Consider the following 27,888-nt stretch of genomic DNA (forward strand, 5'->3'; position numbering starts at 1 on the left):
GGGAGGCTACCAAGACTATGGGGTGCCTTTGATGAGGTTGGGTTCAGTCTCCAGGGCAGGCGTTGATGAGGGGATGCTGTGAGGCAGCCGTTCTGCCCAGCACAGTTGAGAAAACCTTCTCAGAGACCTCTGAACCCACACTTAATGAAAGTATGAATTTGCCTGGCTGAGAAAGGGGAGAGAAGCAAGTTAGACAGAGGAAGTTAGCCAGAGCAGGAACAGTCTGGAGCTGAACTTTTTGCCCATTCACTCAAAAGTACCATCTAGAGGAAGAGAATTATTGTCTGCTGTATTAATTGTCCCTCATGTGTTCCTAGAGGGAAGGAAGGCTCGTGAGGTGGCCGTGGGCTAGTAATTCTGTCTGCCTATTTAAAAGGCAATATTACAGCATGATGGGGAACCCTGCCTGCCAGGATGGTTTAGAGCTTGGGAAATTTGGGAAAGAATCCAAGAACAGGGCAGGGTGTCAAGGTATCATCAGCAGGAAGACAAGAGGAGAGAAGGTAAAGCAGGATGCATTTGGATTCGAGTCAATAATGAGCCAGAAGTGAATGCTGAATTATTCAACCTCCTTTATTGATCCATTGATCTCTATCTGCAGGTCTTGGTTTATTCTGTGTTGGTATTTCCTGTGTCTGAGACACTGAGAAGAGAAAGGGGGGGAGAAGGGAACAGATTTTTAAGACTCAAGAGGAGAGAAGAGGCAATGCCAAAGAGAAATTTGGCAAGAGGTATAAGGAACCTTAAAATGCCCGTACCTTTTGATATAGTGGTTCTACTTCAGGAAATTGACCTTAAAAACACTATCCAAACCTTTTAAGAAAAAGCCTTAAGCAGCGTGACGTTCACAGAAGCCTATTTTATAACAGTGAATAATAGAAACAACCTAAATAAATGCTCAACAATAGAGGATGGGCCAAGATGCTATTAGGAGTTTTATATAATTACATCGGAAAGTATTTATGTGATAGGGTTAGATGATAACGGAGCATTCAAAACTGTACCTATAGGATGTTTTAACTATGTGAAGAAATGTGGATGGAAAGAGACCAAAGAAAATATACTGAAATGTTAGCAAGGAGTCTTTTTGAGATGGTGGGACTCTCTTCTTTTCCTATATTTCCTACAAAAAATATGTACAAGTTTTAAATAATTAAGGTAAAATTTAAGGTTCGGGCAAGAGACACTCATATGAAGGTTGCACTGTAATAAATTAAGCACAAATTAGTGGGGAGCCAAATCCTCCCAGAACCCAGGGTGCTGCTGTGTCCTAGGTGTGCTGACCATCTCCCTGGTGCGTGATGTGGACCCAAATGAGAGAATGAGGGGATGCTATGGGGCAGTCACTCTGTAGAGGACCATCAAAGGCCCCTGAACTCACATTTAAAGAAAAAGTATGAGTTTTCTAGCAGAGAAAGGGGAGGAGGTCATGCTAGACAGAGGGAACAGTAAGAGCAAAGGCACTGAGGCATATGGGGGTGCAAGCAGGCCAGTATGGCTGATTGCAGGGTGCCATGGGGAGAAATGATGGGAGCTGGGATTAGAAAGGAAAGTAATGATTGTCAGGGGTCAGGAATGCTGGGCTGAGGGCCTTTGCCTTTCTGCCATAGCAAATCAGAGACTTGGGAGAGGGGGCTTTGGCAGGAGGGCAGTGTGGTTAGAGCTCACCACTGCCATTCTCTAAGTACCCTAGGCTAGTCTGTTTCCCATCACCCACGAGAAACTTGGAGGGGAGAGGAGGGACGGGGAGCAGTCCAAAGCAGCCCTCAAAGACGGTCAGCCAGGCCTCCTGACCCCAGCCTGGCCGTCTTCCCAGCACACCAGGCTCAGTCCCCATCCCCAGGCACCCAGACAAACCCCTCCGCCTCCCACGACAAAGAGGCTCATTTGGAGCCTGGGCAAGATTTGCAAACGTCAAACTTGTAATTACAAGGATGAAATCATCTGGTTCCTTTTAAGCAAACGGGTTTATTGATCCCAACACTGAAGAAATGCTATTCTGGGGAAGCTTGCTCCTCTCAGCTTTCCTCTCCCTCTGGGATGGCTGAGCTGATGGGGGAGGGTGGCAGGGGAGCTAAGAAGGAGAGAACCTCCTGGAAAGGGAAATTCTTAAGGGCCTAAGGGTGAATTTTATGGTATGTAAATTATATCTCAAAAAGAATTCTTTAAGACTCAGGAAACTGCCTCATTTCAGCAGACAACACCTCATCCTGGACTTCAACCTCTCCATCCAAAACCTAGAAGCTGGGCAGAGTGGGGGCTTTAGGCGCTGTGCCAGCCACTAATTTCTCTTCTTTCCCACTCCCTTCAAGGCTCATTTGTGGCTCCAGGTCCTATTTCAGCTTTAAGATGGTACAATAATTTCCTCAGTAACTGAGGGGAAACTCTTTGTTAGGAAAAATGTACTAGAGGCTCAGGGACCCAGGAGAGGCAGATGTGGGTGGCTGCTGACACCAGACCTGGATGAAGCCATCCTTTCTGCTGAACTTGGGGAGGCAGGATGTCTAGGCCTTGAACTTCCAAGCCAAGGAGGGACACACAGTTGGGCTTAGGGGCAGGAAAGCACAACCATCAAGGGCAAGAGACACATCCTACCACAAAACCCACAATAAGACCCCTGCATTCAACCTGTGGGGGACCCCTTGGGAGCATGGTAGGGTGCTCCAGGAAGAATGACCCCAGCTGTAGATCTGTGTGAGCTTGCAGTTCGGTTAGGGAGATGAACAGGACTTTTGGTATCTCCACCAGCAGAGGACTTAGAATGGAATGGTTAAGAGCACGACCCTAGCATCACCAGCCCCTCTGAGCCTCAGTTTCCTCTTCTGTTGAATAGGGTCAATAATACCAAACTTGCAAGGTTATGGCGAGGAGTGAATGAAGATGGTAGACCCAATGCTTAGCCATTTCATTATCTCTAATGGGTCAGCATCTTGTCACTGTCCTATGGTCACTTATTTACTTTTTCAGAGTCTCTAATTCTCATCTGTCAGATGGGGACAAGAAGACCCATCTTAGAAGGTGGCTGTGTGAATTAACTGAGATAAGAGGCATAAAAGCACCCAGCTCAGAGCTTCACAGCTGGGCCAGACAATTGAGAGAGTTACCATCCCCTGCTCGGCGTTACTGTGCATTCTCTGCCTAACCATTCAAGATCAGTCTGGGAGTCCTGCCGGACCCAGGACCCATGCCCACTCAGGAAGGCAGCGAGGAGGAGGTCCTGGGCTGGCTGAATCTTTGGAAAAGGAAAGCTCCAAGCAGCGGGGCTTCAGAGAATTTAGCCCAGTTCTGGAGGTGGGGAGGGTGTTTCTAGGCAACGAATAGATACCCTCAAGCTTCCATCTGTAGGGCCTACTAGAGCTGGCTCTTGGCAAACCCCTCCAGGGAGTGGTGCCTGGACCAATCCATATTCAGTTGGACAGAAGCACAGAGCTAAATATACCTGACATGGGTGAAATTTTCCTTTATTAATTTTCTTTAATCCAGTTTTAAAAATAAGTGAAAAACAATTTAACAACAACAAAAACGGCATACAGAGGTCAGCTGAGGAGATGGCCTGCTTCAGCCTGTGGCTTGTTTTCCGGTCATCCTGGCTGGTTGGACGCCAGACAATGCCGAGTGTGGGTTACCCTGTGGCCTGGAGTTGCCAAAGGCTGTCTGTGGTGCTGCTGTTCTGGGTCTGCCTGGCAGGCTTTCTCATCCCTTTCCCTCAAGACATATTTTCCCACCCCCATGAACTGACATTAGAGTACTCTGCCCTGCTCTGCACTCCCACTGCTCCTCATCCAGTTCCCTTGAACCTAGAAGGAATTTGTCTGGACTCTGACCTTTTTCCTTGTCAAAGCCCATGGTGTCTGTGTAGGCATCTAGGCCACTGTAGTGATATTTCAACTTTCATTTATTATACATTTCCCATGGCAGAAACAATTATTGCTAGAGTCCAAAGACCAAGATCAGCTGAAGGTCCGTGAGCCCTACCTGGACCCATTGCAGATTAAGACTGCTGCCTTGTGGATCACTTTTTAGAGACAGAAATGGAAAGTATTATACAAATGTCTACCTAAACAGAATATGGTGGTGCTGACTGGTATCACATGGGGTACTCTTTTTTCCTACCATAGAGGCCAAGAGCAGACACTCTGTTCCCCTGACCACTGGCCTTCAGACAGTCCTTGTTGACTGGGAGCAAGGTCATCGTCTTCCTCTCATTTAGACAATGACTGTGTTGTTCTAGTGCCCAAAGGTCTTAGTTGGACTGGGAAGACTTGAGGTAGAGGGAGCAGATGGATGAAACCTTCTATTCCTTGTGAGTGACTTTGTTCTGCCTTGGCGCGTTGGGGTAGAAGCTGCCTCACTCACCTCTCAACATAAGTTGCAGATGTTTTAAGGCTGGTTTGTCTGCACTTTGCCTGTGCTGATGTGGATATTCCCCCTCCAGTTTCACCAGAACCTTTAGGCCTCAAAATTAAAATGGCATCCTTTTCAAGATGTAGCTGATACAGACTGTCCAGTGGGCCCACAAATGCACTCCTACTCCCTCCTTTTGGGGAAACTATTCTTCCCCTTTTTCAATCATCAGGTTCTCTCTGAGGTTGCCAATCCCAGGCCCCCAATCCCTGATGGGAAAGCATGTGACATAAGCTGGCCAACGTCATCACATCAGCTTGGACATGGTGATTTGGTAGAGGGGAGAGTATGTGACCCAGACTGGGTCAGTCAAAGTCCTTCCCAGGAATTTTATGACTTGGAGATGGAGAAGTGGCTGCTCCCATCCTTTGCCGGGAAATGAATGCCATCGAAGAGAGCCTAAGAGTTAAGCAGTGAGAAGAAATGGAGAAGCAGAAAAGAAAAAGAGACTCTCTCTCTCTCTCTGTGATTTATTTACTTAAAATAAAACAGACTCCTTTTTAGTTTTAATTTTGCTTGAATTGGGTTTCGGTCACTTACAATTGAAAGAGACCTGAGGGGAAGATTTTGAGATAGATGGAGGCCCAACAATAGTGGTTGGTGACGTTGGTATCTATACCCTTTCTATTTGTGTACACACATATATTCACACAGGCTTGGTGTGGGCCAGGGGAGCATGCCCTTGGAAGGAGTCGATTCTCTGTTTTCTTTTCAGAAAGAGTGTTTGTTAAAACCATTGCTGAAAACTCCCTCCCTAACCTTGGGCGATGGATCACTCTCTGGACCTCAGTTAGGGTGAGCAACCATCCCAGTTTGCTGGGGACTGAGTGGTTTCCTGGGACATGGGACTTTCATTGCTAAAACCAGGAAAGTCTCTAGAAAACCAGAACAGTTGGTCACCCTAGCTCAGTTCCATACCTGTAAAAATGAGATTGGACTAGACAAGGGTGGGAAATTCTGTCAAACCTTGCATTCAGGCAGATATTGCCAATGGCCTCAGCACTAATTCCTGTGAGTATAGGTGTATCCTCACAATCTTTTGCAATATAGCCAGCTGCTGTTGGCACCTATTTGCCACCCTTGGACTGAATTTTTGACAAGCTGGAATTTTAAGGATCAGAATTTATTGAGGATCAACTTTGAGTCAAGCTCTGCCATAAATCCCATGTCAGACTCTCTCCAGCTTGTGCTAAATGACTTCCTTAGAACTTGTGGATGTTGTTTCTTAGGATTTGATTGCACATTTGGGTAAATATATGGAATGGCATTAGGTTATATACATAACTCAGCTTGTTCCTCTTTAGAAACTTAAATTGATTGAGTGCTCATGATATGTTAGACGTACACAAGGGCTCTTCCGCTAACACTGCGAGCTTTTGAGTGCGTGCATTTTGGAAATAAGCAAACTGAGGCTTAGCGGTCCAGCGCTTGTCTAAGGCTCCAGCTAGCAGGCAGGGGAGTTGAGTGAGATCCCATCTAAGGCAGGTCTGACTCTCACAGTTCCGACCTTTCCACCATGATGCGTATTCAGTTGGATTCTTTGGTCTGTTTCCATCTTTAGTCTTTGATGCGTACAGCCTACACCCCTCCCCGTAGGTTTTGGGATACAAAAAGTCCTCAAAAGACTTAAGTTTCATCGCGTTCAAGTGACAACTTGGGGTTACTCCGAGCAGCTGGGGAGCCCCAGACAGTCGAAAGAAAGGACTTGCCCGGACCGCCCCCTATCTCCAAGGACCGGGCAGATCCCCACAGAGTAGTTCCACACTGAGCGGCCCTCGGGTGGGCAAGGGGAAGAGCGCCGCGCCGCGGGAGAAGCTGTCGTTGGCTGCAGCCCAGCAGCCCCGCAAGCGGGCGGGCGGCGCATGCGCGGCGCGGATCGCGGAGTTGTGAATGGTGCGTTTTGTTTGCCGGAGTTTCGGGCGGGCGGGCGCGCGAGGAAGAGGGGTGGGGCCGACGGGGGCGGGGCGGGGCGGACGGGCGCGCGAGGTGGGCGGTGAGAGGAAGTGGCTGCGGTGGCGGCCGGCCGGGGGCGGCGAATGCTGGGTCTGCGCGGGCGGTAGGCAACGGCTGAGGCGGCGGCGGCGGCGTGGGCTAGGCTCGAGCGGGCGGCGGCACCTCAGACTCCCGGGAGCGGGAGCCCACGCGGGCGGGCGCCTGAAACAAAGGGAAGCGAGGGTCAGGGCGCCGTGGGTGGGCGGTCAGTCGGTCAGCGCGGAGCCGGCCAGCGGTGCCCGCGCAAGCCCCGAGCCCGGCCGGCCGGCGCGGCCTCAGGGCGGGAAGATGCCGCGCGTCGTGCCCGACCAGAGAAGCAAGTTCGAGAACGAGGAGTTCTTCAGGAAGCTGAGCCGCGAATGTGAGGTGAGGCGGGCGGCGCGGAGGCCGCGGCGCGCCCCGAGTGGGCCCGGGCGGAGAAAAGTTTGGGCGGCGCGGTCCCCGGGCGCTCCGCGCCGGCGCGCCCGCGGCGGGGCAATCTCGCCCGGGCAGCCGTCTGCCCGCAGACTCTGCTTGCCCTTATCGGCGCGGGGCGGGCGGGCGCGCGCGCGGGCGGCGCCGCGGATTTGGCTCCTGATTTCGGGCCGTCTCTGCCTTGCAGATTAAGTACACGGGCTTCAGGGACCGGCCCCACGAGGAGCGCCAGACGCGCTTCCTGAACGCCTGCCGCGACGGCCGCTCGGAAATCGTAAGTCGGCGGGGCGGGGGCCCGGGGGCGCGCGGGGCACTTGTTGCGCGGGGGCCGCCGCGGCCCAGGCCGGTTCCGGACGGCGCCGCGGCTCCCGGAACTGAGCGGGCGCCGTCTCACTTCCTACTCGGGATTCAAAATGCGAAACCAGACACTGGCGGGCCGCGTCCTCGCGGGGACACGCTTCCCTGTGGCCCTCTGCGGGTGGGTCTGTTTCCCAGACACGGCTCGGCAAACAGTTTGCGGCGAGTGGAACTCAAACCCGAGCCCAGCTAAACAAGGAAAGGTCGCTGTATAGGCTGTGACACTGCTTAAGGGGTCGGGGTATTTGTAGGAAGAAAACACTTTTCAGAAACAGAATCGGGTTTCGTTCAAGGATCTGACTCCTGGGCGATAGTTTGTTTCTTAGACGCTAGATTTGTTGGTAAATCTATATGTGAAGCTATCTCACTCCCATTGTGGCTGAGAATAAATCTTTACGCCGGTGATCTGTTGTCCTAATAGAGAAAAAAAGCCCTGAAGAACGTGCCATCTTCTTTTCTTAGAATGTTAAGCCTCAGGAGAATCAGAAGCCGTTATCGTCTTTTTTCAAACCTTAAAAACATTCCCCATTTATTGCTGCAGTTCCTAAAGAATTGCGTGGATTTGCGAAACCCACAGTTGATCTTGAGGCCGTGTTTTAGGTGGTAGATTTGGTGCTTCGTCTACACCAAATCTTATGTTGGAAAAACATCATCTCCTTTTGGTTTGTTCCATTGGAGGTGCTAGTGAGGGAATGAAGAAGCCAAAGAGTGGGTAGAAAGAAACTAAAGAAAGACTGATTATTAATTAAAAAAGAAAAAAACGTTGAAGTGCTGTATAATGGAGTCCAGTGATCTAATCTGTGACTCGGGCCATTGCATTTGCAGAGACTTGAAGCTACAGTGCAGTTTGAATTTGGGTTAACAATGGGAAGACATTGGAACGTTTACTTTTCCTACCTCCTTTATAGAAAACCTGTTTATTTTTATTGAGATATAATTCACATACCTTAAAATTCTCCTTTTTCATCATAGAAATCAAATTTATTTTTAAAGAATATTTTGGTATTTAAAATGAAGTCTTTTTAGGTTTGTATTACAGATAATGAGACGATACTGACTAAATTTGTTAGGAGCTCTAGAATATTTGGTCATTATTGCATGTTAATGAAAGAAAATATCCAGCTTTTAGCCCACTTCAGGTTTCCTGAGTAGTTATAATAGTTATATGATTAAAATGTAGAAGACAAATATGTTTTGGTTTTGGCACTGAGTGGTAGAAGAATCGTTCATTAGTTGATCCGGTGATAATATCATCCTTTGCGTGAGGTTCCTTTTGCAAAGGATTTCCTTGAGGTAATTGACGTGAGTGTAAAAGATGAGATACAAAGTACTGTCACCACTTTTTAAAGCCTAGGTTTTTTTTTGGAAACCTAGTGAAGCATGGCTATTAGGGTGTCTTCTATTGTATCAGACTTCACTGCATGTAATTATGAATTGGGAGTATAATTTAACCCACAGTATATCTGAATTGCTGTACAGTACTATAATATTGCTGTAATATTATAGCAGTATTATAGGTTGCTTGTACTGGTCATAAATTTCTTTCCAAGGATAAATCAGACAGACGTTCTAGGCCTTCTCCTCTTCCAAATACCTGATCCTACAAATTTTAATAAGTTCTTAATATATGACAGGTATTAAAAGTTAAGGAAGGTAGATTGAATTCTGTGTAAGAGTTGCAGTTAAGATAGCATACATGTCTTAATTTGTTGAATAATGTAAGTATTTATATTTGGAAAGGAATTCCACATTCCCTCTCTTTCTAGTTTCCCCCCTTTAATTCAGTGTTTTCCACGTTTAAATTATGCCGGAGGGTGGAGACCACATTACTTCATTAATATACGCCACTCTATGCAGGTACTTTGTACAATGCCTTTTGCATCATAGGTTTTGATTAATTGAATTTAGGGGTTACTTAATTTAATGCCTAAAATTTATCTTTTGACTTATGAGCAGGCAGTGGCTTTTACTTATTTGGTTGTGGAAAAGGCATTCTTTTGCCTCTATTTTGACAGCAGCTATATACAGTAAAAATATACATAGTTCCCAAAACTATTCCCAATCCTTTTTTCCCCTGTCTTTTTTTTTTTTATAATTTTATTTATTTATTTTTTCCCCCAAAGCCCCAGTAGATAGTTGTATGCCATAGCTGCACATCCTTCCAGTCGCTGTATGTGGGACGCGGCCTCAGCATGGCCATGGAAGCGGCGGGTCGGTGCGCGCCCGGTATCCGAACCCAAGCTGCCAGCAGCGGAGCGCACGCACTCAACCGCTAAGCCACGGGGCCGGCCCTCCCCTCTCTTTTTATTCCTTTTATTTTGAACATCTCCTTAATGTATCAGTGAGGTTAATGAAGAATTTATTTTGTATTTAGATGTGAAACAATTTAAGAACTGTGATGCTTATCTGCTCTTAACTAAAACTTACATAAAGTGATTATGGATGAGGGGTAGAATCTATTTGGTAAAATCTGATTTATTCCTCATATAAGTTCTTATTGTAGTAAGAGTGTTGGAGACGTCTTCGACACTAATGATTAATGAAAGAAAAAAATACTTGTGACAGGTATGGTGACTTTACCATGAGAGCAGTAAAAACTATATATTTTTAATCCTGAAGATGGAAGGAGGAGAAAAGGTATGTTGGATTGCCACAAGATATACTGTTTTATAGTTTATGAAATCTATAAAATCTAGACAAGACAACCTGGAATTCTTACATATAGACAATGAGACCAGCGTAGCGTTTTTATGTTTTCAAACTGAATTTTCCCAACTCTTATGTATGTGTAGGTATTCCATTAAAAGAAGAGTTTTGTGGTCAAATAAATTTGGGAAATGCTATTCTAGAATGATCTCTTTCGACCACTTCTGTCTCAGAGAGAGGGATTTTGATGAGATAATGGGCATAAAGTGATGAGCAGGAAATCTCTTCTGAGGTTGGTCTTCACACAGGAGGTGAGGTAATAAGATCTGTAGACTGTCTTTACTTGGCACAGAGCTGATTTGGCGTACACTGAGGGCAGAAGGATTTGTTACTAGGTGACTACTGAAGAAACATGCGTGGGGGATTTTGACACAGTGCATTCATTCATGGGCTGAATCTCTTACCTGCCAACCACTCTGCTCTGAGAATTTCATTATCTGAGGCTGAAAAGTTAGCTCTCCTATCTAGCTCAAGATTATTTCTCGTATATTATTCAGCAAATACTTATACAGTCTTTACTTGGTACTGTTCTAAGCACTTTGCAAATATTAATTTATGAGGAAACTCAGGTACAAAATTAAGTAACTTGCCTCAGGTCATACAGCCTATGCAGTTTGCCTCCTAGAATCTGCTTTTCATTTGACTATTGTTGGTTCATTTCACTTCACTTGATTGTTTTTTAAACTTATGCTAATAGTGGGGAAAGATTTTTTTTTAAAGGTTTATATTGTAATATTGATGTTTGTTCAGTGTCTATTCATATAAAATATTTACCACAAGAAAGGGTATCCTAGTTGCTTAGGGAAATGCCATCCAAGACATCTGTCTATAGAGATTTAGCAGTTAGGTTGACAGTTGTACCTACAGTATCAATGATAGAAATAGAAAGTATAATTTTTACCTCTAAAGAATCTAAGCTGTTAATCATCAGGGGAACTAGTGGATAGCTGAATCAGCTAATGGCTTTAAACAAATTGCCCAAAATATGAACCCCTTGTTTTCAGATGAAGACTGTATGCTTGGAAACAAATTATGCTTTAGAACTTTAATTAGTAAAATAAAACAAAATGTTCTCTCATTTCAACAAAGAAGAGTTTACATTTAGATGATGAAAAATCTGTTTTTTCGTAATGCTTGTTACTTATTTCTTTCTTTCTTTCTGAATTTCCCTTGGGAAGAGGGACAGTGTTATTTCCATTTTTTACTTGGGGGGAAATATAGTTAAATTGCTCAGGGACTACACAGAATGACACTTTATTGAAATGGTTTTAGATGGTTCTGTCTGTTGAACTGTGCCATCTAAATCTTTTATAAATATTTAATGAATACTCTTTTGTTATAGTCAGATCCAGTTCTAAAGTCATACTTTAAAAAAATGCATGTTTTTTTTTTAATCACCCAAGGTTTTAGAGAGACGAGAAGTGCTGTCACATCACTTGCTAATGAATGGTTTATCAGAAGAGAGACAGTCCCGTGAATTTTTAATATGGGCTTTAGAACATAGTGTTTCCTTGAGCAAGGAAAAGCAAGAAAAATTAAAAGGTCTCATCTATATAACTTTAAATTGTGGTATGCTTTAAGATTCAAAATGTTTAGGTCTTCGGTGACTTTCGCATTTGAAAAGATAAGTTTTTTAATTCAGGTTCGTTGGCTTCTGGATAGACATTAGCAATGCGCGATCCTAACGTCAGCAAAATATGACCTGAAAGAAAGTATTGATTCCATGTCTGATTTTATATTTAAGCAGCCAATGGCAAATGTCCTCAAAATGGAATCAGATGTTTGTAACTTAATACTTAAGAAAAATGATGAGTGCATGTTTTTTACTTTTAAGTATTCTCGGTGCTGCCTGGCTTAAGACAGAAACTGATGTAAAAATAAATGACTGCCTGCATAATTTATGTAATGTCCTGCTCCTGATCCTGTTTGTATTGATTTTTCTAAAAGGCTTTTGTGGCCACAGGAACCAATCTGTCTCTCCAGTTTTTTCCGGCCAGCTGGCAGGGAGAACAGCGACAAACACCTAGCCGGGAGTATGTCGACTTAGAAAGAGAAGCAGGCAAGGTAGGAAACATTTCTTTGCGATTTGAAATACTGTGAATTGTTTTACTAGAGATTATCTGATGGTTTACGTTATAATAAATAGATCACAAGTCTGATCATACAGGCTTATGGTCAGATTTGTTTCCGTATTACAAGGATGTAATACAATTTTTAAAAAATCACTGTCAAATTTTTTTATATCATTCCTTTACTAATTTCATGTATATGACATTCACCACAGAAAGTTCTAGCCCTTAAAGAGAGTTGCGTGCTTTCTTACATGTAATATTCAAAACTTAATTCCTTTAAAACTATTGACAAGAAATTTTTTGTTTTAGTAACGTGTGTGACTACAGTGCTGTAAAAAAAAGTGGGAAAAGGCTCTTGTAAGCTTAAAATTTAGTAATATTTAGAAATAGCTGATAGGAAACTTTCTACTTCTGTTAATATATCAAATTTAATTTTGATAAAAACAATGTGACAACTTAAACTAGGAAATAATTTTTTTGTTTTGAGGAAAAGCTTCTGGGAAAACAAATAGATGCGTTTAAAATTTTTATGTTGAAAGTTTAGGTTGAAGATATGAAAAATGTAGGTAGAAATGTTTAAGCTGAGAGCCCTATTAAAATCTAAGTTAAATGTATTATGTGATTTGGTGAAATTTTAATGAATAATATCTTGGAATGGTTCATCTTTTAATGTAGAAGTGACTCTTCTTGAAATAAAACATTTAAAGAAAAAAAATTTTTTTGACCTCATTTTATACTCAATATTTCTCCTGTTTCCTTTGCAGTGTGTTTCCATACCTGTTTTTATCAACTTGCTAAATTACTTTTCTGAGTGTTGTCATGAATAGCATAACCTATCACTTTTATTTGCAAAACATAAGAAACATCTAAATATTCTTTGAAGAGACTTAAAGGATTTTTGTATTAGCCTGTATTAGGATAAGGATTTCTGATCTTGTTTATATACAATGAAGAGTTTTTTTTTTTCTTTAATTTTATGAAATAAGGTTTGATCTTTTGTGAGTGACTAGTCTTTGGGAAGGGAGAGGGAAAATAGGTTACAGAATTTAAAAAATGAGTAATAATAAGTAATTTGCTTTCCTATATCTTAGCTTGTTTGCTTGGAAGACTAAAAGCAAATGTACTAGCAAATGTACAGGTTTCACTATTTGCTAATTCTTATATGTAAGGGAGAAGTTGGGAAGTCATTGTAGGCTGATTGCTTTTTTGCCTGGTTGGTGCATGTTTGTGTGACTACATGAAGAAATTGGTTTTTTCCTTGTTCAAAACACTTCCTCAAAGTGTGTTTAACAAGATAGCTCACATACTACAGATATAAACCAGAAACATTCCTGTCAACTTTAATGCTAAACTATTTTAAGGCTTCAGAATTGACATCTTAATGTTACTGAAGTCTTCCAATATTTAATAACTAATAAATGGATGTTAGCTCTACTAGAAAGTATGTTTGCTTGAATTAATTTAGTGATATCTGTTTACTAGATTGAAGACCACATTATCCTTGGACTTAAGCCATTGAGACGTTTTCAGGTATATGACCAACAATAGCAAAAATGTTGGATGGTTCTTTCTAGTATTTAGAGGATATGTTTTCAAATACATCAGGAAGAGTGATAGAACTGATGCAAGGTATCAGGAAACTTACATTTTATTAATATTTGTTTTAGAAGGTTTTTTCCTGTAAAGGGCCAGATATTAAATATTTTCAGTTTTGCAGGCATATGGTCTCTGTTACAACTACACAACTCTGCTGTTCTAGTGTGAAAGGAGCCTAGACAATACGTAAACAAATGAGTGTGGCTGTGTTCCAAGAATGGTAACACTGGCAGAAATAAGTATCTTTCCCTCAGATTTAAATCTGTGAATGTTTATGTATAGGTCATGTATTTTTCATATATAATTTTGCCAGCACTTCTACTACACCAGTCGGATCTAGATGAAAAAAGCATTTTAAGACAAAAGAAAATCTGCTAGTATATTGCTCTATACCACTGGGCTAAAGTATGCTAGTGAATTTAGAGAAAAGGTCCTGAGTGTTTTCTCATCCATGGAGCACAGGCTATGGGGTCTTTTATTTCTCTTCCTCCTTTTTTATGGTCTCTTTCTGATAACCATTAGCTTTTATTTCTTTCCCCACAGGACTAAGACTAGAAGCAAAGAAAAATTGAAGGAATTTCTTCAAATGTTAATTATTTGCCTCTGCTCCTTGTATTGGATTGCAAGTCAGTGCCTTTTCTTCCACGTGCTCTCAACCTAGTTACCTCCTGAAGCAACTTGCTTCTCTTCCCAGTCACACCCAGCTTTGAAAAAACTAGTTAGAGTTAGGCAGAATTATGTCCTGGCTTCATTTATTGCTGTGTAACTTTGGTCAAGTTTTTTAACCTTTATAGTTCTTAATTGTAAAATGAGGTTAATGCATACTTCCCAGAGTTGCCCTAGTGATTAAATGATATGTAAAGTACTTAGCCCAGTATCTGACACAGTTATTCAAAAATTCATTCATTCAGAAGGTATTTGTTGAACACCTGTTATGTGTTCTGAGCATTGTCCTAGGCAGTGGAGATACATCGGTGAGCAAAACAAAGATCCTGCCCTGGAGGTGGTTTTGTGGAAAGAGTGGAGGAGTAGACAATATACATAATAAATAAGTATGTAATATGTTACAAAGTAGTAATTGCCCTGGAAAAAAGGAAAAGGTGATCAAGTGAGCAGGAATGTTTGCAATTTTAAATAGGATGGTCTGGATAAAGAAGGTCGTATTTGAGCAGAGACCTGAAGGAAGCTAGGGAATGATGAGCCATGCAGGTATTGGGGGAAAAATGTCCCAGACGGAGGAGACAGCCGATGGAAAGGTCCTAGAGTGGGAGCATGCACCGTGTGTTTGATAAACAGCAAGCAGGCCAATGTGGCTTGAGTAGACTGAGCAAGGAGAGTAATAGGAGATGAGATCAGGGGGATAACAAGGAGTCAGTTTATGTGACCATGGTAGGCCTTTGTAACAACATGGACTTTTATTCTAAGTGAAATGGGGATTAGTTTCAGGTTTTTGAGCGGATGAATGATATGATCTGCCTTAGGTTTTGAAAGGATCATTCTAGCTGCTGGGTTAACAATAGGCTTTAGAGGGCAAGAGTGAAGCAGGGAGACCAGTTTGGCTATTGCAGAGAGACTAGAGTGGTAGCAGTGGAGGTGGTGAGAAGTGGTCATAGTCTGCGTGTATTTGGAGATAGAGCCAACAGTTTGCTCATGGATTGGGTTTGGGGTGTGAGAGTCAAGAATGACTCCAGCTTTTTGGCTAGAGCAGCTGGGAGTATGGGATTGCTGTCATCTGAGATGGGAAAGGCTGTGGGTGGAATAATTTTGAGGAGCAGTTTAGGACATGTGAATTTGCAGTGGTAGCTTATTACTGCAGCTTCTGTTTTCTTACCACCTACCCTTAACTTCTTAAATTATGGCCCTACTTTTTCATAAGTGACCTCTGTCTGCTTATCTCAAGAGTTCAGTGGCCTTTTAAAAAGAATCAACTTTATGGAACTGGTTTGCGTATAATAAAATACACCCACTTTAAGTGTATAATTTGAGTTTTAAAAAATGTACATACCTGTGTGAACACCGCCCAAAGGATATCAAGATAGTCAAGATATGTTTCAGTCACCCCCAAAAGTTCCCTCATGCTGTTTCACAGGAGTCTGAGAGTGGCTTGGTTGGGTAGTTCTGGCTTAGAGCTGGGTCTGTGCAGTCTTTGAAGACTTGACTGGAGCTGAAGGATCCACTTCCAAACTCACTCATGTGACTGTTGGTAGGTGACTTCACTTCCTAGTCATGTGTGCCTCTCCATAGAAAAAGAATGAAGTCACCGTGCTTTTTATGTTCTATTCTCCAATCACTTTTGTCTTATTCTGTTCATTAGAAGCAAGTCACTAAGTCTAGCCCACACTCAGCAGGAAGCGGGGAGGATTTTTTCATGCACATGGATGTGAATACCAGGAGACTGGGCTCATTGGGACCATTTTGGAGGCTGGCTACCACAATATTCACTTAAATTTAGGGGATTCGAACATATTAGAATGCTAATAGCAAACAGAAGCTCCATATTCTCTTTGATTTGAAATATGGCTTTATAATCTAAGAAAATGGGCTCAGTGAAATCAATCCCTTTATTCATTCATTCTGCCTTTGTGTTTTGTAGGAATATTTTCAACCAAGAGTCTTCAATAATGAAGGTCTATTAATGAGTAACTGACCATAAATAGGTACTTTATGTAAGATCAAGTCAGAGCACACAATTTTATAATCTATCTTTCAAATATATTTGAAACTTTTGCACCCAGGTGTCTAGTGAGCTGTTTACATTGGCTCTTAATAAGGGTCTTTCTCAGGGGTTTAAAATGTAGTGTAGTGGAAAGAGCTTTGGATTTGATAAAGAGACAATCATAACTATTTTCCTTACCTGTAAGTGGGGGTCAGAATGTCTGTCCTATTGAGGATTAAATGAGATACCAGAATATGTGTAAATGCCTTTTAAATTAAAGCCCTATCCAGTTAGGCTATTTAATTGTTTTGCAGGGTGAGATTATAGATAACTTAATCATGGAGGTTTAGTACTATAGCTTGCCTTAGGTCAGCTTCACTTCAGCTACATACTGTTGAAATACCATGTCTTTCCCAAGTGGTCCATCCTGGTGTGGTGGAAACCCTGACAGGCAAAATGTTCTTAATTCTTTCTTAATCTAAACTGCTTTCCTCTAATTTAGCTGTCAGAAAACAAGAAAAGCAACTGATCAGAATTTAAATAATTCTTACTTTAAATTTTTATAGACCAAGCAACTCCAATTTCTTTGATCTTTCCTTGTAGGACCCATTTCCAATTACTTTCTATTTTAAACAAATGCAAATGATTATAGTTGACCATAAGTTATTAGTCTTGAGTGGTCAGATTAATGGTTTTTGCATGCACTCTGTGTTTCATAAGGCCTCATTGGGATTTTGAATTAATGAATGATATGCTTACTACATGATCCTAATTTTTGAGTACAAAGATAAATTATGTGAAAAATATTTTATAAACTGAAAAAATGAACTTTATAGTGGTGCTACTGTTTATCATTTTTTTCTATGGAAATTGAATATACTTTCTAGTTTTACTACATTGGCCTCAGAGAGAGGTTAAACTCATTTTTTACTGTTGTTGCATTCCTGTTTATAATTTACGATTTTAATTGATAGTCGTATAACATTAATAGCATACGTTGAGAAGTATTTACAAAGTATATGTCATTAGAGTAGGTACTTTTTAAAAATTTTGATAAATTATGTTTTATTTTTTTCCTTTCTAAACTTTTGGACTTAAAACAAAAATCTTTTATCATTCATTTCCATAAGCATAAAATAGCAAAGCAAAATTTAACAGCATTTGATTTAATGAATGAGGGCAGACTCTTGTTTTAAATGGCTTCTCCAAAAGTTTGTGACTTTGCTTCTTCTGGAGCATTTTGCTTACTTGCTTGCAGGAACTTTGTCCCAAAACAAATATTGTGTCTGTTGATATACCATCCACAATTTGGCAGGGTTTAGAGGACTCCTTGATGTTAGCTTTGAGAAATCCCTATTCAAGCTCAACAAGTTTATTTTCCTCTATAGACAACCCAGTCACTCCAAATAAAAGATACCTGTGGTAAAGCTTTGGAATGCAATTTTCCCCAAGAGAAATTGAGGTAACTTTACAACTAGCTTGTCAGATATAGATTTCAATTCAACTAAAATATGAAGTATATTTTCCAGTACTTAGTTATTGACAGTTAATGTATTGAAATAAGTAATCTGGTTTTTTAAAATATGTTTTAAGTATGCTATAATATTTTAATAACTGAATCATAAAATTTAGAACTGAAAGTCTTAGCTTATATTTTTAAAGAAAAGCGTTTATTTCAATTATTTTTAAATCCGAGAGGGAGAGTTGACTGGCTTCATGAATAAATAAGAATGTTTAAAAATTAGGATGTTGGGCCGGCCCCGTGACTTAGCGGTTAAGTGAGCGCGCTCCGCTGCTGGTGGCCTGGGTTCGGATCCCGGGCGCACACCAACACACCGCTTCTCTGGCCATGCTGAGGCCGCGTCCCACGTGCAGCAACTAGAAGGATGTGCAACTATGACATACAACTATCTACTGGGTGTTTGGGGGAAAAATTTTTAAAAAATTAAAAAATTAGGATGTCATGATACCTTCCAGTCGGCTTACATTAATTTGCATATATGGTAAATGTATGTGAAGTATACATATACTCTGAAGTATATGAAGATTGTATATTCTCTTTTCCCTTATGTTGAATTACATTATTTGCCTGGATTTACTTTTAGTATAAAGGTAAAATTTCAGTCTTGGCCTTATCTGAATTATATATTCTAAGTTAGAGAAGACAGAAATAATGTCTGAGAGGAACATCCTTAATTCTTCCCCTCCTTGCTTCTACTTCCCACCCCAGTATTTTTTTAATGATTAATTCAAACACTGCAAGGATAAAGACTGTTGAAATGTTATCAACTGAAGAAATCAGTTTTTGAGTAGAGCTGCTATATCCTAGTTTTACTGCTTCTCATTTTCTCTCATAATTGATTTTTTTTCAATCAGCAATATTGTGGTATAATTTATACACAACAAAATTCACCTATTCTAGGTGTACAGTTCAGTGACATATGTGTAGAGTCGGTGGTGTAACCACCTACCACTTACAAAACCATTGTTAATGTTTTGTTACATTGTCAACCTTATTTTTTTCTGTTATATTTAAATTTTAAAACAAAAATGAATTTTTCTATCTGATAGAGCATTTACTTTTTATTTTATCTTATCTTTGAATTTTCTGTACATCTTGTTAATAATTGTTGGATACTTTATCTGATATTTAAAAAATCTATGTCTTTCTGATCTTACTGCTATTAACCATGAAGGAATAGAAAAATTAGAAATAAGTAGATACCTTTGTTACAGAAAGAAGCAACAAAGTGATTTTCAGTGTTAATTTTTAGAATGAAAAGATGAGAACTGTGGGCGTGGATGTACTTAATAAGCACACATGCAGTGTCCATCCATCTAGGAAACCTTTGCAAATTAATCTAGGAAACAGTAGTCATCCTGTACAGGTAGCAATCATGAAAAATCTTTTTCTCTCGTGCAGAAAACTTTGGGCATTCTAGTAAAGGCATTTTGTGGGGCAGAAGGAGTTTATTAACTACCTCTGAATAGATGAGACTCCCTTGTCTACTGTGTATGTTTATTTCTTTATTTAAGATTTAGAATAATAACAGCAAACAGTTCTGTAGCACTGGCTGTGTGCCAGGTGCTGTTTTAATTGATACATAGGTAACATACACTGATACTTTTATGATCTCCATTTTACTAGTAAGAAAACATTTGTAAATTTTAATACTCTTTAGCTTGAGCAGGCTCAGAGACTTTATTTCTTTGATATCACTTCTTTGATACTTAGTTTTCTACAGGGGCTTAGAAGCCGCAGACTAACTAACGTGTTCTTGTTATAGACAGTGATATGGTAGGGAGTTTAATTATTGTTACCTTCTTTTATGAAAGTATACAGTAAACATTTGGAAATTATTATCTGTCGTGAGCTTTTCAGTTTAGGCTGGGACTTCTCAAATTATGTCTATTTAGGAACCAAGAATTTAAAATAACACCTAAAATGTGCCTTTTGGCAGTGTAACTGTGCTTTTAGGACTCAGATGATGTGCTGTACTGTGTGTCCTGAGAAGGAAAGGGCCAAGTCTTGGAATGGTTTGCAGGGTGTTTTTGTGGGTGAAAACCTTTTTTCCACCTATACAACCAATACTGAGCTATTTTGTGTTTTAAAACTTCAGATGGGGCTGGCCCGGTGGCGTAGTGGTTAAGGTTGCATGCTCCGCTTTGGTGGCCCGGGGTTCACAGGTTCGGATCCCAGGCACAGACCTATGCACCGCTCATCAAGCCAGGCTGTGGCGGCATCCCATATACAAAAAATGGAGGAAGATGGGCACAGATGTTAGCTCAGGGCTAATCTTTCTCAGCAAAAAGAGGAAGATTGGCGATGGATGTTGGCTCAGGGCCAATCTCCCTCAGCAAAAGAAATACATATATATAGATATATATATACACACATACATATAGAGATATATATATATATATGAGTCAACTATATCTCAATAAAACTGGAAAAAATGAAATAAAAAGTTTAAAAAAAAAAAAGTTCAGATGTAAAAGCAGGTTAATCTTCAGATTAAAACAAAAGGATAGGGGGCCAGCCCGGTGGCGTAGCGGTTAAGTGCACGCATTCCGCTGCTGGCGGCCCATGTTTGGATCCTGGGCGTGCACCGACACACCGCTTCTCAAGCCATGGCGGCATGCCATATAAAGTAGAGGAAGATGGGCACGGATGTTAGCCCAGAGCCAGTCTTCCTCAGCAAAAAGAGGAGGATTGGCAGATGTTAACTGAGGGCTGATCTTCCTCACACACACACACAAAAAAACAAAAAAACACAAAAAGATAGCCTGTGAACATGTGACTTCAGCATTTCCATTAGGAGAATTCAGATGTTTTTCAAACAAAATATTTTACCCATATTAAACAATAATTTCTTTTTGTTTTTCTTTTTGTGAGGAAGATCAGCCCTGAGCTAACATCCATGCTAATCCTCTTTTTGCTGAGGAAGACCGACTCTGAGCTAACATCCATTGCCAATCCTCCACCTCTTTTTTTTTTTCCCCAAAGCCCCAGTAGATAGTTGTATGTCACAGTTGCACATCCTTCTAGTTGCTGTATGTGGGATGTGGCCTCAGCATGGCCGGACAAGCGGTGCGTCGGTGTGCGCCCCGGATCCAAACCCGGGCCGCCAGTAGCGGAGCGCACGCACTTAACCGCTAAGCCACGGGGCCAGCCCCTAAACAATAATTTCTAATGAGTATCTGGACTCGAAGAATATTGTTTTAAATAATGAGCCCTTTGGGAGAACCCTCTAGATTGTTTGAGGGTTGCTTATTCGTGCCAGCTTTTCAGTCCTGGCTTGCCGTCCGTTTGCTATCTAGAACATTTCTGGGCCTTTTTTTTTTTTTTCTTTTTGTGAGGAAGATTCACCTTGAGCTAACATCCGTTGGCAGTCTTCCTGTTTTTTTTGCTTGGGGAAGATTGGCCTTGAGCTAACATCTGTGCCCATCTTCCTCTATTTTGTATGTAGGATGCCTCTATAACATGGCTGATGAGCAGAGTAGGTCTGCAACTGGAATCTGAACCCGTGAAGCTGGGCTGCCGAAGCGGAGCACACAGAATTTTAACCACTCAGCCATGGGGCCGGCCCCCTCTGGGCCATTTTTAAAAATTGAAATAAAATTCACATAACATAAAATTGACCATCTTACTCATTTTAAAGTGTCAATTCAGTGGTTTTTAACATATTCACAAAATGCAACATTCATTAATTCCAGAACATTTTCAGAACTCTGGACCTTTTTAAATACATTTGACAATCTGCAAACCAGTTTTTATGGTGATCGCCACCACCAGGCACTGTGCTAGATGATTTACATTATCTCTAAATTCTCTTAATCCTGCACTATATAGTGAAGTCTTTGATTTTAGAACACATTCGGTGATAGCTTGATTTTACAGCTGAGGAAACGGAGGCCCAAAGAGGCTAAATAAATCTTCAAAAGTCATGTAATCCATTTCCTAGGTAGAGCCAGGATTCAGACGCAGGTCTTTTTTTACCCCAGTCTTTGCAGAATACCACACTGCTGTTAATAAATAATCGTTAGGTAAGTTGCCAGAAACTCCACATACCACCTTCCAAAGCTTTATATTAAGTTATTTTGGCTGACCAAGCTACTCTTCCTATTAGAGTGAATAACCATTAGTATTTTAATATGATGTTTTTAAACCTCATTTTGATGACTTCAGAACAACCTTTAACCTTCATCGTTTTCCTTTTAACCTTTTAACTTTACTTGAATTGTTTTTCTAACTTGTAGTGCGAATAATGTTTGCGATGATAATCGAGCTGCTGGAAAACTACGCATAATCAATTCTTTTGTGTTAATATTATGTTAATAATTTGGTAAAGTCAGCTGTAATATTTTAAAAAGTAATTCTTACAGAGTTGACTCAGAAATGGATTACAGTAAATAGCATCTGCCTCTTTTATTTCATTATCCCTTTTTTTGGTCTTAATTAAGAAACAAAGAATTTTATAATTTAATTTTGTATGCTTTTCACTTGAAATTGTACCTCTTAGGTCAGAACATTTCAGGACCCTTCTAAACATGCACTGTTTACTTTGAATCAGAGAGTGAAGATGGCAGAACTAGTAAGCTCTCTGTTTTGGGGGGAAGGGGAAGTAGTCATATGATATATTCTAAAGTCACGTAAAGAGTTCACAACATTTATTGTTCTCAGTGCTGTGGATTTAACCATGAAATTGACTATCCAGTCTCTATTTATTCTTTAAGGAAATAATCTATTTTCACATACCCTGAAATACTGAGAAAACATTAATAATGCAGTTAATTGATGCAACTGTGGATTAGGTGAATATATAGAGTCAGGAGTTCTGGGTGCTAGTTTTTACCAGCTTGCCAGCTGTGTGACCTTCTGCAAGTGAATTATTTAATCTCTCTCAGTTTTAATTTCTTTGTTTGAAATTTTCTTCTTATTAGATAGTTGTAAAGGTCAAATAGGACTTGGAAAAGTTTTGAAAGCTGTGAAGAACTTACATAAACTTAAGGTAGTAATACTAGTTAAACCTGAGTGAAAAAGTATTAGGAAGAGAGTAAAGAAATGAAGGGAGCTGTATGGAACTGTTGTAGGATGGGGCGGGGACTTCTTTAAGCAAAGTGAGTTCAAAGTAGAGGCGTGGAGTTGCAGAGAATCCAGAAATAGCATTCAGGGTCTCAATAGTGTTCAAGTTTATGGTGGTTTGTGATGCTTAGGCTAATGTAGCATTACTTTTCTATACAGTGAGAAAGTCAGGTATTTTAAATATACCTCATGAAGAAAAATTTTATGTAAGAATATAAATCATACTACAAATTATCAAATTTTAGATTAAACTAAAAATGTTTGTAGCATACTTTTTGTGTTGTAAAATGTAATTTTTGTTAAGTCACTTACACTACCTTATGTCCCAAGTTAGGTAGGCTAATTCTACATATTTTACTTTTTTAATATGTTCAGTATTTTAATGCATTTTCCCCTTATATGCTAGTCATCTTCTAATTTGTTAAAAGCATCTTAGAAAGAAAGGAGTAGATAAAAACATATGTACAGTTTTAGGAATAGTAACAAAAGGAACATCTATGTACTGCTACTTGAGATACAGCATCTCTACTGCGTTAGAATTGTGGTGTCTAGTATGGTAGCCCCTAGCCACACGTTGCTGTTGAGCACTTGAAATGTGGCTGGTCTGAACTGACATGTGCTGTGTGTGAAAAGGTACACACTGGATTTTGAAAACTTGGCGCAAAAAAAAAGAATGTTAAGATATCTCAATTTTTATATTGATTACATGTTGAAATAATATTTTAGATATATTTGGTTAGGCAACATTATTATAATTAATTTCACCTGTTTCTTTTTAGTTTTTTAAACATGACTGCTAGAAAACTTACATTTACATATATGACTTGCATTTGCAGTTCCCATTATATTTCTCTTGGACAGTGATGCTTTAGAGAACTCCATAGTCCTATTTCCCCTCCACAAAACAAAACCCCCACTGTCCTGATTGATATATTTATTCCCTTGCTCTTCTTTATCATTTTATTCCTGTGCTTGTTTTGAAAAACTGAATATAGCAAGCACAAACCTCACGGCAGTGTAAATAAAGGATTGTAATGTCATTTTAACATGAAGGCTCCTAGGAGATAAGCTGAACAGAATCTCAGAGTCAAGTCTAGATTCAGCTTCCCTGCGAAATTTTTTTTTTTTTTTTTTTTTTTTTGTGAGGAAGAGTAATCCTGAGCTAACATCCGTTGCCAATCCACCTCTTTTTGCTGAGGAAGATTGGCCCTGGGCTAACATCTGTGCCCATCTTCCTCTACTTTATATGGGACGCCACCATAGCATGGCTTGATAAGCGTTGTATATGTCCCCGCCTGGGATCTGAACCTGTGAACCCTGGGCCGCCAAAGCGGAGCGAGCGCACTTAACCCACTACGCCATTGGGCTGGCCCCCCTGCGAATTTTTAAGAGCTCCTCTGGGGAAGTTTGTGAGCAGAATTATGAGTGGGTTGTGGAAAACCTAGGGCTCATGCTAGAGTTGGAGCATCTGGCACAGTGTGAGCCAGTGTTCACAGTGTACTGGAGATCTGGAGGAAATAATGGTCAGAGGGAGTGGGCTGCTCTGTATTTTCTGATTCTAGGCTCACCATGACCTACCTCCTTTTCACAGGAGTTTCTCCATACTCTTTTCATCTTGTAAAACTGAAACTATACCCATTAAACAGTGAAACTCCCCGTTACCCCCCTTCCCCCAGCCCCTGGCAACCACCACTCTACTTTCTATGATTTTGACTACTCTAAGTACCTCATCAAGTGGAATCATACAGTATTTGTCTTTTTATAACTGGCTTATTTCCCTTAGTGTAGTGTCCTCAAGATTCATCCATGTTATAGCATATTGTGGAATTTCCTTCCTTAAAAGGCTGAATAATCCATTTTATGTGTATACCACATTTTGCTTATCTATTCATGCATCGATGGACACGTGGATTGTTTCCACTGTTTAGCTATTGTGAGTAACACTGCTATGAAGATGGGTGTACAAATATGTCTTTGAGACCCTGTCTTCATTTCTTTTGGGTTTATACCTAGAAGTGGAATTGCTGGATCATATGGTAATTCTGTTTTTAATTTTTTTTTTTTTATTATTATTATTTATTTTTTTTTTTTTTGTGAGGAGATCAGCCCTGAGCTAACATCCGCCAATCCTCCTCCTTTTTTGCTGAGGAAGACGGCCCTGGGCTAACATCGGTGCCCATCTTCCTCCACTTTTACATGGGACGCCGCCACAGCATGGCTTACCAAGCAGTGCGTCGGTGCGCGCCCGGGATCCGAACCAGCGAACCCCGGGCCGCCGCAGCGGAGCGCGCGCACTTAACCGCTTGCGCCACCAGGCCGGCCCCTCTGTTTTTAATTTTTTGAGGAACTGGCATACTGTTTTCCACAGCAGCTGCACTCTTTTTACATTCCTACCAGAAGTACACAGGGGTTCCAATTTCTCATCCTCGCCAACACTTATTGTTTTCTGTTTTTCTGATAATAGACATCCTAATGAGTGTGAGGTGGTATCTCTTAGTTTTGATTTGCATTTCCCTAATGGTTAGTGATGTTGAGCATCTTTTCATGTGCTTATTGGCCTTTTGTATATCACCTTTGGAGAAATGTCTATTCAAATCCTTTGCTCATTTTTGAATTGTGTTTGTTTTTTTCTTGTAGAGTTGAGAATTCTCTATATTAATTTTAGATATTAATCCGTTAACCAGATATATGATTTGCAAATGTTTTCTTCCATGCTGTGGGTTGCCTTTTTAGTCTGTTGGTAAATTTTAAAATTTTACGAAATTTTAAAATTTTCATGAAGTCCGATTTGCATATTTTTTGTTGTTGTCACGTATGCCTTTGGTGTCATCTCTAAGAAATCACTGCTAAATCCAGTGTCATGAAGCTTTTATCCCATATTTGCTTCTAAGAGTTTATAGTTTTAGGTCTTTGATCCATTTTGAGTTAACTTTTGTATATGGTGTTAGGTAAGGGTCCAGTTGCATTCTTTTACATGTGGATATCCATTTTCCCAGCACTATTTGTTGAAAAGACTGTCCTTTCCCCCATTGAATGGTCTTGGCACCCTTGTCAAAAATCATTTGACCATATATGTGAGGGTTTATTTCTGGGCTTTGTATTCTATTCCATCGGTCTATATGTTTGTCTTTGTGACAGTACTACACTGTTTTGGTTACTGTAGCTTTGTGGTAAGTTTTGGAATTGGAAAGAGTGAGTCCTCAAGTTTTGTTCTTTTGCAAGATTGTTTTGGCTATTCAGGGTCCCCTGAGTTCCAGATGAATTTTAGGTTGGGTTGTTTGGTTAACATATCCATTTATTGAATGTGTGTGTGTGTGTATTAATAATATATATATTATATATATAATCTATTAAGTTCCAGGCACATTCTGTATTAATCCATGTTATGATTTCTGTTTTGAACTGTTAGAAGTAAATTGGTAAGTTACATTTAATCGTTATAGAGGGCCGGGCCCCGTGGCTTAGCGGTTACGTGCACGCGCTCCGCTGCTGGCGGCCTGGGTTCGGATCCCCAGTGCGCACGGACTCACCGCTTGTGAGGCCATGCTGTGGCGGAGTCCCACATAAAGTGGAGGAAGGTGGACACGGATGTTAGCCAGGGCCAGTCTTCCTTAGCAAAAAGAGGAGGATAGCATGGACGTTAGCTCAGGGCTGATTTTCCTCACCAAAAAAAAAAAAAAAAATCGCTATAGAAGAAGCTATTTTTTACATTTACATGCAACCCAGTTATGATTCAGAGGCAAGTGAGATTGAATGACTGTAGTGATTATCCAACAGGCTAGCAGCTGACTGTGCATTTATGAACAGGGCTTGTGGCTAAAGGAGGATGAGTCAGAACCAAGTATCTTGTAAAGGAATCTGTTAAATAGACTACAGAAATTATTACAACTAAAAGGCAGAGAACATACTTCCTTAGTGGAATATCTTGTTTTCCTGGGTGCCTATGGCCATCCCAGTATTACTGCTTATCTGCTGATTCATTGGTAGGAACAACTGTTCGTTGTCTCGGAAAAAATGGCTTCTTTCTCTTGTAAAGAAATCACTATGTAAAACATTGGTGGAAATGTTTGTGTAAGCAATCAGTGTTACAGTGGTGATCTCTAAGTTTTGTAAGTTTTCTGTACGTTGACTTAACTAATTTTTACTATCACCTATGTGAGAGGTATTATTTAGCCCTGATTTTATATGTGAGGAATGTGAGGCTTATTAGCAAACTTAATTTGCCTCCGACACATTGATGGAGCTAGAATTTAAACCCAGGTTTTACTGATTCCAAAGCACATGTTGTTTTCACTCTTTCCATCACTATGCTTGGGGTTAAGCATAGTGATAACATTCATTTCTTTTAAAAATAATTACAGTTAATTCTCATTATTTATGGTGGTTATCTTCTATAAAGTCGCTGCATATCTTCTTATAAAGTCATTAGTGAATACTGAACACTTGCTTCCAGGGAAAATACAGAGGTAGGTTTCTGCAAGCCTCTGGTCGCAACATCTTCCTCAACCAATTAATACATAATCTTGTTTTGTGTGCATTTCTGTTTAAAGACACCTTGTTTAGTATATATTATTGATTCATTAACATTGAACAACAATAAGATGTTGGGCATCTAGGTTATTTCTAATCTTTTGCCATTATTAAAAAATCCTTAAGAGTGAATATCCTTGTACTGAAATATTTGTGTACATCTTTAATTAAATTTTAGGATACATTCATAGGCATGACATTGCTGGGTCAAAGGAAAATTCACACTTATTTTTAAAAAATGCCTTCCCAGGGGCCGGCCCTGTGGCGTAGCGGTTAAGTGTGCGTGCTCCACTGCTGGCGGCCCGAGTTTGGATCCAGGGCGCGCACGGACCCACCGCTTGTCGGGCCATGCTGTGGTGGCGTCCCACATAAAGTGGAGGAAGACTGGCACAGATGTTAGCTCAGGGCCAGTCTTCCTCAGCAAAATGAGGAGGATTGGCATGGATGTTAGCTCAGGGCTGATCTTCCTCACCAAAAAAAAAAAAAATGCCTTCCCAGAATTGTTAGCCAGTTTACACTTCCTCTGACAATGTAATAGAACCTGGTTTCTCTTCAGGTAGACATTATTAAAATTT

At 40.5% G+C, this 27,888-nt stretch overlaps 1 protein-coding gene across 6 annotated transcripts in view; it reads left to right on the forward strand.

Moving 5' to 3' along the window:
• Window positions 1-6,422: 6,422 nt before the first annotated feature.
• Window positions 6,423-27,888, forward strand: part of CBFB (core-binding factor subunit beta) — a 49,683-nt gene continuing 28,217 nt past the window's right edge. The window contains exons 1-4 of one of the 6 annotated variants that reach the window (XM_058527979.1): window positions 6,425-6,762; window positions 6,998-7,084; window positions 11,821-11,937; window positions 13,428-13,475. In XM_058527979.1, coding sequence (XP_058383962.1) covers window positions 6,685-6,762; window positions 6,998-7,084; window positions 11,821-11,937; window positions 13,428-13,475 — 330 coding nt within the window. In that variant the 5' untranslated portion in view covers window positions 6,425-6,684. Of the gene's footprint in view, window positions 6,763-6,997; window positions 7,085-11,820; window positions 11,938-13,427; window positions 13,476-27,888 lie in introns of all 6 variants that reach the window. The other 5 variants (XM_058527980.1, XM_058527981.1, XM_058527983.1 and 2 more) reach the window with 5 other exon arrangements.

Source organism: Diceros bicornis, chromosome 32 (genome assembly GCF_020826845.1).
Source record: "Diceros bicornis minor isolate mBicDic1 chromosome 32, mDicBic1.mat.cur, whole genome shotgun sequence".
Classification (NCBI taxonomy): domain Eukaryota; kingdom Metazoa; phylum Chordata; class Mammalia; order Perissodactyla; family Rhinocerotidae; genus Diceros; species Diceros bicornis.